The sequence below is a fragment of the Protopterus annectens genome, chromosome 1.part2 (assembly GCF_019279795.1).
Source record: "Protopterus annectens isolate FY-2018-M chromosome 1.part2, PAN1.0, whole genome shotgun sequence".
Lineage (NCBI taxonomy): Eukaryota > Metazoa > Chordata > Ceratodontiformes > Protopteridae > Protopterus > Protopterus annectens.
The window spans coordinates 975,500,098-975,517,720 of NC_056727.1; the positions used below are offsets into that span (position 1 = coordinate 975,500,098).

At 38.9% G+C, this 17,623-nt stretch overlaps 1 protein-coding gene across 2 annotated transcripts in view; it reads right to left on the bottom strand.

Annotated features, from left to right (window-relative positions):
• Positions 1-17,623, bottom strand: part of KIAA1522 (KIAA1522 ortholog) — a 1,150,531-nt gene that overhangs the window by 149,851 nt on the left and 983,057 nt on the right. For both annotated transcript variants that reach the window (XM_044059935.1, XM_044059936.1), the window contains exons 4-5: positions 14,450-14,561; positions 13,684-13,800 (exon numbers count right to left, since the gene is read on the bottom strand). In XM_044059935.1, the coding sequence (XP_043915870.1) occupies positions 13,684-13,800; positions 14,450-14,561 (229 nt within the window). The remainder of the gene's footprint in view (positions 1-13,683; positions 13,801-14,449; positions 14,562-17,623) is intronic.

A 17,623-nucleotide genomic window follows, 5' to 3' on the forward strand; every position in this document is an offset into this window, starting at 1 on the left:
ATTACACACACACACACACATATATGCATACACACATATGGCAGTATATCTATTACAGATATCTGGTCAAAAGTAGACTTATTGCCAGTTTGTGAGTTTGGGCTGGTAGGCTGGCAAACTGCTTTCTCAAGTCCTTAATGAAGGTGCAGTTTTAATGAGGGAATGTGATGCTGGGAGAAATCATTAATATTAAAGTCACCTAATATTACTGTATTTTTGGATACACTGATAGGGAAGATGTCTGGTAGATTTGTTAGAGGGAGGAGGGATACATATATGGAATGCAAATATGAATGTTTGTGACCTCTTAAAATCAGGTCCACTGAGAGACATCTGGCTCCTCTGTCATTAGTAGTGTTGCAGTTCGTGATATAATGTTTAATGGGATTTTCTCACTAACGAGCTGTGCAACACAACACCTTCTCCATGCTGGAGCGAAAGCCCACTTTCCCAGAAATGTAAAGATCGAAACATCACCAAATCTTTATTTAAACAACTCTCACATAACCGACAATTTACCCAAGGAAAGGAAGCAGTCGGCCAACATTTGAAAGTTTGTCCTTTACCCCACTATAGTGCGATGTCCGAGTTGGTATAATTAGTTTGGGGGGGGTTTAGAGTGCTTCTGTGTGGTTTCTTAAGATTATTGGCCATCCGCTTTCTTTCCCTGGATAAATTGTCTGTTACGTGAGTTAAATGAAGATTCAGTGATGTCGTCTCGGTCTTTAAATCTTCGGGTAAGTGGGCTTTCAGTCTTTTCAACTAGACCCCCTTTAGCCAGGTTACTGAGTAGCCTAATATTACTGAGGCATCCAATATTTTGGCAGGTTGTTCTAAGATCTTTGTTTCTGTATATATCTGAACTAAAATTTGGTGCTACTTGTTGACCAGGGCTGTAACAGGGTAAGGTAGCTTGCAGAAATTAAGGTTTGCTGGTTCAGATAGCTGTCATTAGAGATTGGGTTAAGTTGCAGATCACCAGCTAGAAGAAATTTCAGGATTAGAACAGTGTAGGATTTTTGGGTTAAGTAAGTATTGGAGTAGATAGGTTTAAAGTATAAATTGTTTTACGAGATGTAAATTAGTTTGGAAATAACATTTGTATGGCATTATGATGACTGTACTGGAAAATCATGTGCACTGTTTTTGTTGTATGTTGCTTTGTGTAGTGTAACAGTAGGGAGGGTGTTAGTGAGGATAAGACAAATGTAAAGTGTTAGGTAAGAGGTTAGGTGTTAGGAAACATGCCATACTGAATTGCATGACAATATTTAAAGAGGTAAAGAAAGACAAGTAATTTGTGAGAGCTCTGAGAGAGTTATGCTTCCTATGGATGCTAAATTTATGTTTGGGGAAGTGTAGATGTAAAAATGACTGTAAATACACTTTTTGACAACAGAGTCAAAGCAAGGATAGGCAATGGTAAGGAAAACGCAGCAGGGCTATTTATAGTGATATATCTTTAAGAGAGTACAGCATCACTGGGGAAAATCCTGACCCAGACAGCAGAGAAGGATTACATATTGCCTTTAAAGATAGGAAATAAAAAACCTACCCTCCTTCTAGACTGCACAATCAGTTTGCAAGGAACAGTAAAGTTTTGAACAGAATCTCAAGTGGTTGCCTCAAGTGTTCTGGGCTAATACATTTTTTAAAGAAGACTATAGCAGTAGTAGCTACCTTGCTGAAGCAAAATGTGACTCGGCCCTAAGTTTTAATATGCCAGCCATAACAGAAGGTGGTACAGTTTGACAACCACTTAAGAAAGGGTTTGTTTTGAAAGTCACTAGGCAAGAATGAGGCAAAAGCTTGGTCTGAAAGATTGAAGCTTTTAGTTCTCTTTTGCACTATCGCAGCTGCTTTTAAATATGCATGGTGTGTAGAATCCTATCCCCTTGTAGTGACGACTAGGATGAAAGACAGGCAACTGGATGGTCTACTTCAAAACAATTCTGTAATCAACTTGACATGAAGCAAGGACCATTTCTAGCCACCACTCTGTCCTTATAGATTTATTGTAAAAGGTTCAGTATACATTAGAGGTTGGAGCTCAGATATACTTCTGAGCTTTAATGTACCCAGAACAGCGCTTTCCAGGCTAGGAACATAAAAAAAAAAAAACTTTTTCTTTTGGGGTTTAGTGAGAAAAAAATGAGGGCTGTGGTCTCTGGCTGTGAAGGTCTATCCTGCTCTAGCAGCTGATTGGTCCTTCACAGCCACAGAGAAGTAGGAGGAGGAAACAGAAGCTTTGAGAGGGACAGCCTGTTAGAGGGAGGGTCGTTGGACACTTCTACCCATACGCCAGTAAGGCAGTATTGTTTGTTGAACATCTACATCTGCCGAAAACAAAGATCTATAGGTACTAGCCTGAAATCATCCATGCAGTGAGACTGACACTGCAGAGACTTAAGTGGATCAAAGACTCCCGTTTCAGAGTTACGAGTGTACAATGGGATGAGGAGACAGTTAGGAGTTCTTTCCTGTACAGCTGTACTAGGTGGAAGAACTGTGTATGTCTTTGCCAGTTTGAAGCCACCTGTATGTGTGTGCCTTATTACTTCTTCCATTTTAAGAGAATGCTTGGGATAGCAGGGGATGTGTAAAGGGTCCCTGGTTTCAGGGAATTGTGAAAATAGTGAACGTCCAAGTGCCCTTCTGAGAAAGCTGGGACCAGGACTTCAGCAATTGATAGCCTCTAACTGGATGTAAACAAATCCATTTGTAATCGGCCCCATTTTATTGCAACTTCTAGGAAGAACCTTCGGTCCAGCTTCCTCTTATGCAAATTGCCCAATGTTTTGCTCAAGAGGTCTGCTACTGCTTTCTGCAACATATGAATTCAGACTGCCTGAAGGTTAAAATTCAGTAGCACTACTAGGTCCAAGAGGGTATGGCTATCATCCAAAGGGGGTGGAAGGGTGGTGTGCATGTGTGCATGTGTGTATATGTGTGTGTGTGTGTGTGTGTGTGTGTGTGTGTGTGTGTGTGTGTCTCCTTATTTAGCTATGTAACTTAGTGTAGTGTTATTTGTACTGTATGAGGCATAACTTGCTTGAAACTCTGGAGGACATACATGACGGTCTTCATCTCCTTCACATTACTGTGCCTGTTCCATCTATCTTGCACCTTCAGATTTGTGTACTTTAAAGCACCTGTGGTCAGGACCTGGGTTGGCAAAGGGTCAACCGGGGTTCACCCTAACCTGAGCTTATCGGTAAAGAAATTCCTCCATGATGGCTGGGAAACAGAAACATTCTTTTCTAGTGGGCAACTTTCCTGCTGCCATACATTTTTGAGGTCCCACCCAATTTTTCTTCATGAGATACCTGGCATGGACAGCCATCAGGATGGAGGGCTGCATATGTTTGTGGCCTTTAGATGAGTTCTCTGTGCTGTTTCCCTGAAGACCTGGGCTAACAGAGTCTTGTCATGAGGTAGGGGTACACTGCCTTGGTGTTTACTAACAGAAAGCTCTTTGTGTTAAGTCAGAATAAAAACACATTTCTTTAAGCTGAGGGAAGAGACATAAGTTAACCAAACAGTGGAAGCTACACATATCAGCCTTCCTCAGACCTTTCTTGGAGGTTGTTTGATTATGAGGCCATCATCCAAGTGGAACAGACAAAAATGCACTTTGTCCCCAAGTATTGAAAATTAGAGCTAAGTATATGGAAAAGACTCTGGGTGCAATGGGAAGATGGAAAGGGCAAATAAACTGGCAATGGATGTTGTCCCCAGTAACCTGTATGCACTGCAATATTTCTGGAGTCACTAGGAGGAAATGAAGGGAGAGCAATAAGGATTGGTCTGACATAGCCATAAGCCCTCTTTTTGGGCAACACAAAATTATCAAGCAAGTCCCCCTCTTTTTTTTTTTTTTTTTTTTTTACTATAAAGCAACCAGCTCTACTACCTTGGCTAGTAAAAACTGAGCCAAAATAGATATTGTCTAGGGAAGCAGAAGTTGTGGGAGTGAAGTTATACCTAACAAGGAGAAAATTTCATTAACTTTACTGTGCAGCCAGCGGAAATGCGCACTCTCTTTCTAAACCACTAAAGGCCATTATAAAATAGCTCTACAAACAAAAGCAGACACTCTTACTAAGACAAGTTTTTTTTTTTTTTTGGGGGGGGGGGCGTGGTAGATAGGGGAATCGGATGATCAGTAATGGGTGCTACCATTGTTGCTGGAAGAGGATTTGCTCTCTGATCTCCTGCCCTATTGTCTATACTGTACTTAATTTGTCCCTCTACACCCTTTGTTTTTTCTGAAGTTGCCTCCTCTATTTGTATTTATTTGCTATGGAAAACTTCCTACAAATGGTCACTTGTTTGGTGGGATAATTCCTGTTTTACCCAACGATGGGAAAAATGGCAGACCTACTTGACTGGCTTGCACTCTCTGCTGTTCTCTTCCAGCTTTCTGTAAATGCCCTAAGAAAGGAGCATTCGGTACTTTCTAAGATAGTGCACACTGATTAACAAGGTTAACTTCAGTTCTCCCAGTGTGAAAAAACAGTGACTGAAAGACAAGGACCAGGAACTCTGTCACTTTTAGTAGATTCAGTTACTAGCAAATAACTATACTGCCTGGATGCCAGCAATGAGGAATCTAAGTCAGGCTGAAAGAAAATCAACTAAAAAAGGTGGAGAAACACTGAATGGGAATATTACTGCAGCTGTTCAACAAACAGCAGTTCAAGTTCCAGCTTTTGTGCAAGACACGGCTTCCAGTAATCTAGCGGGGGGAAAATAATTAAAATATTGTGTAAATGAGGCAACAAGGACAAAACAGAGGAGAGGCTCTTAATGAATTATTTAATTGGTTTTGACTTCAGGACAGTTAATCCACTGTGAGGTACCTTCTTTTCTTAGCAATAATTCAAATGTGTCCAGAGCTGGCTAAAATAAATGGAACATTGAAGGAATATATCAACTCAAATAATGAAAGGCTGGAAAAAAATGTAAGGCGCTTTATAAACAGATTTTCAGATGAGTTGAAAAGACTGTAAAAATCAGAGCTCAAAATGAAGAAACGGCTGGCTGAGTATGAGACTGTTCAAGAAGGTATGCTTAAAAAAATGGTAGAATTAGAGGACAGAGCAAGTAGGTGAAACCTGAGATTTCTCTAGGGTACCAGAGAAACTAGAAGGAACAGACCATGTTAATTAAGCAACTGGATGGCTACTCCACTGCAGGAATTGTTAATTAAAAGGGCACACCATGTGTATGCTCCAAATCTGGTTGCAAGAAAGTAGCCAAGACCTGTATTAGTAAGGATGCAAATCTGCCAGCTGAAAGAGTTGATCCTTACAAAACAGCAAAGTATTAATAAAGTTGGAGAGAGTACAGTGGTTACAGAAAATGATTATTCACTGTACATCAGGCAGAAGACAAATGCATCCCAGTAATCGGAGAATGTAGAGGGACAGGTGTGAAATTAAAGCTGCTGTATCCAGCTGCCTTCAGAATATTTTTCTTGCTGGATCAAAGTAATTTTTTATGCAGAACAAGTTAAGGAAGAAATACAAACGTTTAACCCACAAAAAGTGAGCCATCAAGCAGAAGGGGGCTCTGCTTGCCATTCTTCTTATAATAAAGCACAAGGAGAGTGTTTGCCAGTGAAACCTTTTCCACTGTTCCAAAGGAAAAAGCTTGAGAGACAGAAAAGCACAGGAGTTGACTTGAAAAATCAGGAGTACCTTGGAATTTAACCAGAATCTGAAGGTGGAGATGAACAGGAAGAAGACCAGCAACATGGAAATTAGTGAATAAATGTGAGACTGCAAAGCATTTATTGCACTTGTGAAATATGGCTGCATAAGAAAGAATGGAAAGAATGGACTTTTGTTAATTTTGTTAATCCTGTGGGGAACTGAAAGGCATTTGGCTTTACTTCATGTCATTAATGTTTGGAAGGACACGGAGGGGAGTGGAAGACAAAGGAAAGAGATAACAACTGTAAGTAAAACAATTTCTATTCTTAACAGTATTTCTATGAAACTGTTCACGATATAAATTAGTAAAGCATTTTAGTTGTTCTTGTATGTGGTAAAGATGCTAAAGTAAATAGGTGCCTTTCTTCTCTCTCTCTTTCTTTGTTAGTATTATGAAATGTAGGCATTACAATGCAAAAAGAGAAAGGCTAGACAAAACAATGTTTAAGTTAATAGGCTGTAAACTTGTGTTGCTTAAGTGGGGAATGGAATGCAAAAGTAGATAGATCATAATATTTGTAGAGTGGTTATGTTTTCTCTTACATTTGCATAGGTGAATGTCTGGATTAAGAACCTTGGCTTAATGTAACAAGTTTTAAGTATAAAGATGTAAATCAGAGAACACTGAGTATAATGCAAAGTTTTCCTTTGACAATAAATGTTTCAACTTGTCTTTAGAATCCTGCAGCTGATGACTACATTTTTTAGTCTTACATTTCTATGGAGACAAGCTGATAATATGACAATAAAAAGCCAGAATACTGGTTTCCTTCAAGGCTATAAATTGATGTTTTCTCACATCTGGGATGGGAATTAAGATTAAAAAAAGAGACACTAATTAGTGTAAGCACAGGCAATAAAATGCATATTAGCATGCATGACCTTGATTTAGTTTAATTAAGGCCTGTATTTGCAGCTGTCTATTTGGGGCAATTGCTCCTGTTATGAGGGTTAAACTATTATTTGAAGATGGACATGGTTTTGCGTGTTTGCATTAACAGGTTATGGGGGTGTCCTGTGCGGGTTTTTTTTTTTTGAGGGTTTTCGTTAAAGCAAAAAGTCTTGTAAAATGTGACATAGGTTCCAATGTTGATAACAAAATGCATAAAAGGTTAATCTGCCAAACATCAGTGAGTGCATGGATCACAAAAGCTGGAAATAGATATTTGAAAAAACTGTCATACTACATGTGGGAATAATGACTTCTTATCATAATGGCAACACTTTCCATATTATCTTGGAATGTCAATGGTCTTACAAATACAGCCAACAAGGAAAGAATATTTAATTACATTAAGTAATGCATAATGCAAGGAGCAATGAAAAAGGAGAAATATTTGGAAAAGAAATGCGCATGTTAATTTGATAAAGAAAGAATCTCAAGATGGATATTCAGCAGAATATCAGGGGAAAAAGGAGAAGAGGAACTCCAATAGTGATAGAAGAGAAAAAAGATAATGTCAAATTTACGGTAGTAAGGGGCTATTGGCAATGGATGAGGATTATGCTGGCATGTATTTATATTCTACCAAAAACTATTATGGAGTTAAAACAATTTCAGAAAAATAAATCAGCTTTCAGCGGGGAATATTACTTACAGGTGAGGACTGGAATTTGATTCTCAACAAGGATGACAAATTGGGGTGGCAGATAGGAAATAACAAAAGAGGGTAGATTTCTGAAGAAATATAGGAAAATATTTGGTATGGAAGATATGAATTGAATAGTAGAAACTCAGACAGAATTTACATATTATTCCCACAAGGAATAACAACTGGGCTAGACTAGACACAGATGACATTTCACTGGAACATGTGCATTCACTTGAGAACTCTGACAAACTTCCAATAACTATTTCAGATCATGCACCAATAATTACAAAGGTAAAAATGGAGGGCAATGAATTAAAGATGAGACACTGGCAAGTCCCCACCTACCTGTTAAAACGAGAGTAATTTAGGAATGGGTAGTGGAAATTACTCAAGAGTTATTAGGGAAGGTAGAAAGTACTCCAGGCATTACAGCTATGAGTGGTACAAAATTAATCTGGAAATGGGGTAGAAATAAAAGAAAAAGAGCTATGGTTAAGAAGTAACAACATTTATTTAGAGGGGCTGACAAAGGCTAAATAAAGTACTGAAGAATGAGAGGAATCTCACAAAACAAGAAGAGGCATAGTTGCAGAGTGCTAAAGAGAAACAAAGGGGGTACCTAGATAATACGAATGAATTTAGAAAGATTGCCATTAAACAATTTTTTTGATAATTGCAGGACACAACAACTTAGGCAACATGAAGCAGAAACGGGTAATTTCCAAACATAGGAAGCCTATAAAAAAATAACTAGACATCCTGTAAAGGTACAAGACATACTTCAGAAATTCTATGAACATTTGTATAAAGCAGAGAAGTAGGGATATCAAGAAAAAGCACAAATGGTAATAGTTATGGAAGATCTAAGCATGTCAAGGTTAACAGTTAATACAGGAGAACATGAGAAAAAAATGGCAATGCATAACCAATCTGCAGGAATAGATGGTATTCCAGTGGAAGTTTGGAAGTTAGAATGGAAGAAAGTGATAAAGTTCAGGAAGTTTTTAACAATATTTTAAAAGAAGGGGAAGCACAAACATCCTAGAAAAAAAAAGCTATGCTGCCTGTACTACATAAAGGCAGTAAAGACCCATCAGAACCAGTTTCACATAAGCCCACTTCAATTTTAAACTATGATTATAAAGTGGTTATATCTACAACAGCTAAAAGAATGGCAAAATTAATAGCTATAGATCAATGTGTTTTTGTGGAGGAGTGGAAAACATCTGATCTAGGGGAAGCAGAATGCAAGAACATACTGCTGTTGTTGGTGGGTCTTGATGCAGATAAAGCATTCAACAGAGTAAGTTAGGATTTTATGAGTAGGACAATGGAAGCATTTTCATTTGCTGATATAAGGTTAATTAGGGGGATATACGTGGGATCAGAGGCAAAAATCAAAACGGGATGGTTCCTTTAACAAATTGTATCTGAACAGAAGAACCAGGCAGTGGTGCCTTTTTTCCCTTTGTTACTTGTGTTATATTTAGAACCACTGGGAAAGAAAATAAGGGATTCAGAAATTCAAGGATATAATTTGTATGGTATTCAAGAAAAGTTGGCTTTATTTGCAGACAGAACCAGAAAAGGACATCTCAGTGCTATGGGACATTCTGAGACTGTTCCATTTTTTTGGGATATAAAATGAATGAAGATAAAACAAAGACTACAGCTGCAAACTACATACCTACACATGAACTGGTTCAGCAATACCCATGGGTTAAAAAAAATCATGTTATGGCAGCTAAAGACATTCAGGAAGAGACTTAAAAAGATAATGTAAAAATTGAGAAATTGGAAGATTTTGCATATGGATAGCAAGATAAAATCAATAAAATGTTTTAGTTCCTTTAGCTTTATACACAGGTCTGGCACACTTATCAACAAGAGAAGTTGTGGATAGTAATTAATGAGGAGTTGAAGGTTTTTATCTGGGAGGGGAAGACGGCAAGAATCAAGTGGGATAAACTGATTCTTCCAACAGAACAATGAGGTTTAGGGTATCTGATTTGATGGGATATTTTAGAATTACAAAGCTGAGGTTCCTACAAAGAACAGAAGCAGAAAGCTACAATTCAAAGTTGAAAAGGATGATTATGAAGTGGGGGCTAACTCAAGTAAGGAAAGAGTGGGATGTTGGATGCAGATCCTTAAGGAGAATAACAGCCATACAGAATATTATATTCATAAGGTAGCTTAAAGCTGAAAGTACACGAAGAACTAAACCAACGTGGGAATGGAGAGAGAGAGACTGTTAATAGAGATGACTGCAATGAGGAGTACAGAGAACAGGTAAGAGGGTGTTGGAATTTACTGGAGGAACATGGCAAAGACATACTTCCCTAGACTTTATGAAGAGAGATATCATGGAGCTCTTGGAATGCGAGTCTAGCATTCAGCAACATTTTACCTTCTCCAAGGATGATGCCTAAATATGAACAAAAGATGACAGAATGATACCAGAAACTAAGCCAATTATTAGTCTAAGGGGGTGCAATATTTGTCAGCATGGAAGGCGATGGTCAACAGACATCGCTGCTTTGCCAGGGATGGTCTGCACCTCTCCACTACAGGCTTTCAGATACTAGTTAAAATACTGTCCTCCCCAGAGGGTCTCTTTAGGTAATGCCAAACCGAAAGTACTTTCAACATAGCAAATCAAAACCAAGAAAATATAAAGGTGTTACTGCTCAATGCTAGGAGTCTACACAAAAAAACTTCACTCACTAGAACTTCTCTTCACCCTAGAGAATGCTGACATATGTGTGGTCACTGAGACATGGTTTAAAGTTGCCATGAGCACAATAACAGTGGAAGATTATAATCCCATCCACACATTTAGACCAGCTACTATGCAGACAAGGACTGAAGGTGGAGGTGTCTAAATTTACATAAAAAATAAATATACCTCAAGGCTGGTCAAACAGGACAGTGCACTTGAACTTCTCCATGATCAAATCACCATAGGCAAAATACAATACCACTTCCATGCCAGCTATAGATCCCCCTTATATGACCTAAGAAACCCTTAGCATGTATTTAAACTTATGGGAAACACCATCCAACCTAATACTACAGTCATGTGCGACTTTAATTATCCCACTGTTAACTGCAAATCATATATGACACTAAACATGAGATTTCTGGATTTTGTAAACAAACTCCCTGGACCAGATTGTCAGTACATTAACAAGGGGTACAACCATATTGGATCTGGTCCTCAATAATATGGGAGAGTGCTGCAGATCCCTTAGTGTAATGTCTTCTCTGGCAAGGTCAGACCATAAAATGGTACCCCCTGAAGTAAAAAAATAAAACATGGAACCTCAGCTAACCCTGGCATATTCAGGAAGTCCTCTAAGGCTAACTTCCTAATATTAAGAGATAACCTGGCAAAAATTTCAAGCACACATAAACACTGAGAAAACTGCTGCCTACACAGAACTGTTCACAAAAACCCTATACAAGCAAGTTAATACCCGCATAGAGACAGTTGTCCCGATCAAGAACTACCTCGAAAAACAAGCCACCCTGATGGAATCACAGCATCAAAAGGCTGTATAACAAACGGAAGAAGATCAGGCAAAAATTAGAAGGTACAGCACACAGCAGGATAAAAGCATTCTCATTAAACTAAACAAACAACTCAGACCACAAATAAAGTCTACCAAAGCCAAATCTGAGGTAAGTTTGGCCTCCCATACCTAGAACAACCACAAGGCATTCTTTAGCTATGTCCGCAACCTCAAAGGCAATACACAATTGTACGCAGAGCTCATTGTAAACAGAGCCACCTATACTGAGCCAGAAGACATAACAAATCTACTGGACAACAAATTCAGCTGTAATTTTACCTCTCTCTCCCCATCAACCTTCACTCAGGAAATACAGTCAAATATAATTCTCCCTGCTATCACTAGGGAACAGGTCCTTGATGTTATCTTTTAGGCCAAGAACACAGCATCAATGGGCCCAGCCAATATCCCAAGACATCTTCTAAATAGCATGAAACATGACCATCTGGAATTGCTACTTAACAGAGCATTTAAGTCTCTGAAGTCAAGGCCAATGTCAATGGCCTTCAGCTGACGGAATTTGTAGAAGACTGTAAATTACGAGCCATCATTGAATCACCCACCGAAACAAATGTAGCAAAAAGCAATGCAATTTCCCTAACTTACCTAGGCAGCATGTCCCAAAAGTGTGTACTTTGTGAGTGAAATAAATTCTGGAAGATTCAAGTTCTACCCTAATTACTTACACACAATGGGCAGCAGAGCAGATGACATGGCCAGAATAAATACATGAGCAACTTTTTCATGCAGTGGGAGAGAAATCCTATCTGTTACATCTCCTTTAAAGACTCTTCATGATGTCCATCTACAGCATAGGTTAATGTTATCTAGCAGATTTCTTTGAAAATACAACAAACAAGTGAGATAATTCACAGCACTAACAATCAATGTAGATGACAAACATGATTAATCAAACAGGTGTAGACTTCTAGCCCCTTGGATACAGGTGGATGGATACAGAAAGTCTGAAAAGAGGGGCTCTTCTTGAACCGCTGCTGAAGCTATAACATCTGGTTTTGCTACAGCTGCAAAAAGGAAACTCCTCCTTACACAGTGAAAACTATTCACATGGGTCACAATGTCAGGGCCTTCCCGCGTTAGGGTGGTAACATTCTGTTTAGTGTCCAGCAAAAATGAGACCACCAAGGAGAACTGTTCCACTGCTTCTGACAGGCAGCATCCTCTTTTCCTTCTCAGCTCCTCTGTATTTTTTAACAACTCTTTTTTCTAGCCTCCATGCCTGTTCACCATTTAGCATGTCCCAACATCAGGGTGAGAACTGGCTGTACAGCAGTAATGATCTAGGTAGCCATGAGGGAATTACATGCCCTGTTGTGCAGGCTTGCAATTTTCCTTTTTTTAAATGTGTGCATCTTGAGCTTAGATCACACCCCCCACCCCCACCCCTTAATCTGCTTGCCATAAACCTCACTGTAGTAAAACCACTGCCACTTTCCCTCTGTGGGATGGTCAAGCCAGTGTTCGCTTCTAACTTCTACGTTGCAGTATCCGAGTCACTGGACGATCCAGCCTCATCCGGATCACAGTCAGGGCTGTATCCCTGTGTGTCACAAAGTTGCTTGAACTTCCCTAAATTTACAGTCATCTGGAGAAATAAGGAGGAGTTCCATACTTCTCATCAAGATCCTCTGCAATGGTGGTCTAGCTCTACACATCTGGTCTTAAAAAGGCACTTTATGGGCTTGTTCCCGTCTCTGGCCTCTGATTCAAATGGGAATTATTATTATATGACGGTAGAGATAGTAGGACCTGACTATCTCAAGAGGGAGATATAACTGGGCATGTCATCCAGCTAAAGAAAATCTAAACTCCCTAGAAAGGACTGAGGGCTCTACAGTGTCAAACTGAGCTGACACGAGTCAACATCTAAAAAGTAAGTGGCTGTGGGGACAGTGCCAAAGCTGTATATATCTGCACAAGGGAACCTCATGATGGACAGATACCTGTAAAAAATGGATGACTGCAACAGTCATTTAAATTGGTACCAGTAAAATTAACCAAAGGTAGGCGAACATTTGCAAGGGTGACACATGCAGGATTAATACTGGGTAAGGGAAGGACAGCACCTGAAACACTCACACCTAACAGGTAACCATCAAGGCCCTGGTCAGTATTTATGCTCACCCTTCCAAATCTTCTTGTCATCTGCCAATAATCACATTTTTCCTCCAGCCCCTCTATAATGTCTCCCAGTGAAAGGAATAGACTCAAGAATGCACCTAAGCTTCAGCATCTGTAATTCACATGACTTCACTGTACATTCCAGCTGTTACCCTTTTCTGCATCCCGCTGTTCATCCAATGTTTATCTCAAGACACTACTCTGAGTGGCTTTATGGAATAGAGGGCTAAATCCCTTACTGCAACCCAGATGAGCAGAGTTCAACTAGTGTTGTGGGGGTTGGAGTTAGGGGCCACCGGTGGCTTGCCTTCCCAGGGGAGAGGGGGCAGCCTAGGCTTGCTGCAATATAGCAGCATTAAAAGCCTGGCAACCTCCATGCTGCAAAGCTGGTGCACCTCTTCGAGGCTGCAGATGCACAGAATCATGAAAGCACCTGCCAATGCAGGAGTAATATGACACTCGCAAAGGTTGTTGTGGGGAAGGTAGTAGGGCTAAGATACACTCCTGCAGAAATCACCATTATAAGTAGATATAAGATGACAGTTGTGCATTATTTTAAGCAGTAGTAGTAATAGTAGTATTAGTAAATACTACCACTTTAAGAAAAACAAACAAATCATGGCATTACTAATACACCAATCAACCTCGCTTACATACCTAATTCTTTCGCCACATGCTGTGGTATGCCTACAATAGTGGTTCTCCTGGGTTTCCTCTCACGTTCTGGCTTGTTTCCTGCCTTTCTAGCATTGGCATGGGGCTTGAAGGTAGAGCCTGTTCAGGAACAAAACATTAATTTAATTTAAATGCTCGTCTGTTAGTCATTCATTCAAAATGCATGCAGATGTCCACTGCAATAATACAATGTTATATTTACTGCTTCACTACAACTTCTATTTTAAAACTACATGTAGAAAAACAAAGCTACATTTCAAAAGAGAAAGATGGTGAACAGCCAGCCCAAGTGTGTCCACAGTATAAAAAACATCCTGAGGAACAGACAGTATTTCCTTCACAAGACAGGCAAGCACTCTGATGCACTGACCCTGATCCTGTGTCCTTCTGTTCATACAGTCACAAAAATGCCTATTGCTGAACATAATAAAAATGCATAGATGTACTGCATTTTTTCTAGTCACCATATCAGGCCACACTTGGAAATGCATTTTTTTTTTGAAAAAGTAAAAGATTTAGCTATCCAGAATGAAAAGAGAAGGAACTCGAACATTCATACAACTTCTGCCAAGAACAGCTGTGTGCAGAATAAAAAAACATGATGCATCATCAGGCTAAGAAAGTGCAGCTTGAACTGCATGTACAGTATTAGCAAGACAGAATTTCAACAGCTATGAATATGATGACGAATCCTTATGCTCTGATCCAACAAAGGCATGAGGAGTCTTGTGTTCCTTTGGCAACTCACCTCTCCTCTGAATCATCTCAGATCGGATTGCAAGGCTGTCTTCTACTGTGTTCTCAGCAACAAAGGACTGTGACCTGCCACGAAATTCCATTTCAGCATCCACCTGAGAAGACTGAAAGTGTAAGATCCAAATAGAATTACTACAGCACAAATAAACAATATATCACATTCCAAATGAAATTCATTGCAAAATAAACATGCTGTGATGAGTTCTAGCCACTTCTTACTTTCTACCCACAACTCTTATATGGTGCCCCAATTCCTACAAACTTACAATCTACCCTAAAATGCAAGCCTGAAACTTGCTACAAATAAATTTAATTTCCACCGATGCAAAATACTTAACACACCACTGAACATCCCTCCACATGCTCAAGTGCCTTGAACTCCCACACTACCTTACTTTGCTTCAGCTTAAAATGACACACAAAATCATTCATAGACAAATGTCCTGCCCAGCTCTCAGCACTATACTCCAAAGCTACACACCAAACAGATCGCTCAGGTTCGAAAGTAAGCAATTTGTCACCTAACATCATCCCAGCTAACTAGCTGGCCAAAGTCTTTACTCTTTCTCCATAGCCATAATCTGAAAATACCCTTCCCCTTAACTATCAGATCTAACCAAAAGCACACTTAAGGAATATCGTTCCAAATCTTGGATCTGCTCCTGCAGGCTGATAATTTCCCTAATTCTTGTTTTTCTACTACATACCTTTGTCCCTCTCCATTTCTTCTCCCTTTTTTTTCTTTTTCTCTTTTATTTTTTTTTTTGTTTTCCTCTTTCTATCCTCCATTCATTCTGTTTACATCCTACATCATATCTTTCCTAATAGCTATAATTTTATGCACTGAAAAATTTCCTACCTTTGTAAGGTAACTTTTCTACCTAGTCCACTCTGCATTTTTTTCTATGCTACAATACTACTTGTATGTTTGCAAGATGTTGTATACACAATTTGTATTATTGGAGCTTTTCTCTCCCGGCCTCCACTGAAAATGGGTTCTTTCTGGTCCAGTTGGACTTTCCCAGTAAACAAATGTCAAATAAAGAAATAAATAAAATGAGTTGAATATCTCTACTCAGATTTTTGCCTATTATACTGCTAATCAATAGACTACAAATGACCTCAGTTGGAATTAAACACAAGATATAGAACATTAAAAATTAAATCTGACTCAAGGAAACTGGGCAGCCCTGTTCAGTGACAATTGATCTCTGACTTTATCAAAGGAGAGACTAAGGCTGTTTTACCATATTAATGGTAATTTACTGCAACTATTCTGCATGTACACTCAGGAAAAATATCACGTGAAGTTCTTGGAAGCTGTACAACTCAAAACTTTACTCCTAATTGGAAGCAGCTTTGTCCTGGTACCCTGAAGTTGGCTGCTGTCATCCCAAACAAGAACTCAATTCACAAAGCTATGCAAGGTTCTCAGAACCATCCTACTTTGATACACTAAGCCAATTTTTCTTCACAGCATACTCATTGTGGCAAGCTGTTTTGTTTTTCAGAAGTTAAACAATAACAGTGCAGAAAAGTGGGTCATTATTTACACAGTAAATATGGATAGCTAACAATATGACAGTCATGCTCACCTCTTCATATTTCACAGATACGCTCTGCTGAATGTTAAAAATCAGTACCAAATCAACTCTTCTAAATGTTACATTTCTGTTACACTTGTGGTGTGGGCAGAAATCAAAAGCTACCTTCTGTAGGAAAAACAAAAAAGATATAGCAATGGACTAAAATGAAGAATTCTTTATCGGACTCTTCTAATGCCTTTGGTAACATTTTAGAATAAGTACAAAATGAAAGAAATGAAAAAAAAAATAGAAAATGAGAGAGTTTATGCACTTTAAAAATACAGCATACTGTTTTCAGAACACAAGCCTTAATTGACATATCAAGTTATTGCCGCTATCTGAATTTCTCTAGTTCTCTATCCTGATGGTGATGCATTTTAATGTACTGAATGTAGCTGTAGAGTTTCAAGTAAGGATGACTAGCATAAAATTAAAAACACAAAAATTATGTATTACAAATTATGCATTGCACCTGTAAACACAAAACTAATTACTATACAAATGCATATGAATAAGATCTGCTTATTATAGAAATAAAACTTTAAGCAGGTCGTCTAGTTTAATGATTGATTCTGAAAGTCAAACCCAATGGATTTAGTTATTTGTTACATTCCAAACAAATAGCAGTAACTTTCAGCTGACATACAATTCATAATTATATACAGATTTGCATTCTAACAGTGTAAAAACTAACAATGCAAAGTTTACATTTAAAAAAACTTGCACAATGCCAATGTGTACATTTCCAACACAGAGACATATCCTGCAGGTGATACTAATGTCTTAGGTCCACATTCAGTATTCATAGTGTTAATAAGGAACAGCTGGAAATTTGAAATGGAGCAGATGGAAATCAGCTGGGGATATCTGTACTGCCCACTGTCTGCCAGCAGATTCATGGTTGGGAGGGTAGAGCCATAAATGAGCAAACCAAATGAGGTTGTCAGTGACTGATCTTAGGTGGGATCCACAAGTTGGAGAAGGTCTTATGCTCAACACTAATGCTGGCAGATGATAGGAAAAATAAAGTGTACAACGACAAAATTCTACTACCTACAGTACAGTAGCAATAGGGGCCCCTGCTGCTTGTTTCTTAGCCACATGCAGTAGAAGGCTGAATACATGCAGGACAACTGAGTACACTAACTAGCAAGGAGTATGAGGTTACATGAGGTCAATACACACAGAGGTACTCCTTTGAAATTGCACTGTCAAGTATAGACAAAAAAGGATAAAAATTCCTACTGTTATCTGTTTTCTATACATGTTAGTACAGAAACATAATTTCAGACATCTAGTTTGCATCCTACTTGTTTCTAATGGGGAAGAGGAGGGAATGCAGGTCAGTTTAAAGAGGAATTTATAAACCTCTGGGATTGTTCAAATGAATCATCCAAACAAGTACTACCAGCAGGAGAGAAATTATTATTCTTGTTTGCCTCAAAGACTGATAATTCAGTCTGCTCAGACTTCTTCAGTCATAAGGATTCAGAGAGGAAGGATGGCAATCTTCTAGTACTGCCCCACCAAAGGGTAGACCTACGACTCCCATCCTGTGAAGCAGCCGTAAAGTGCGAGAT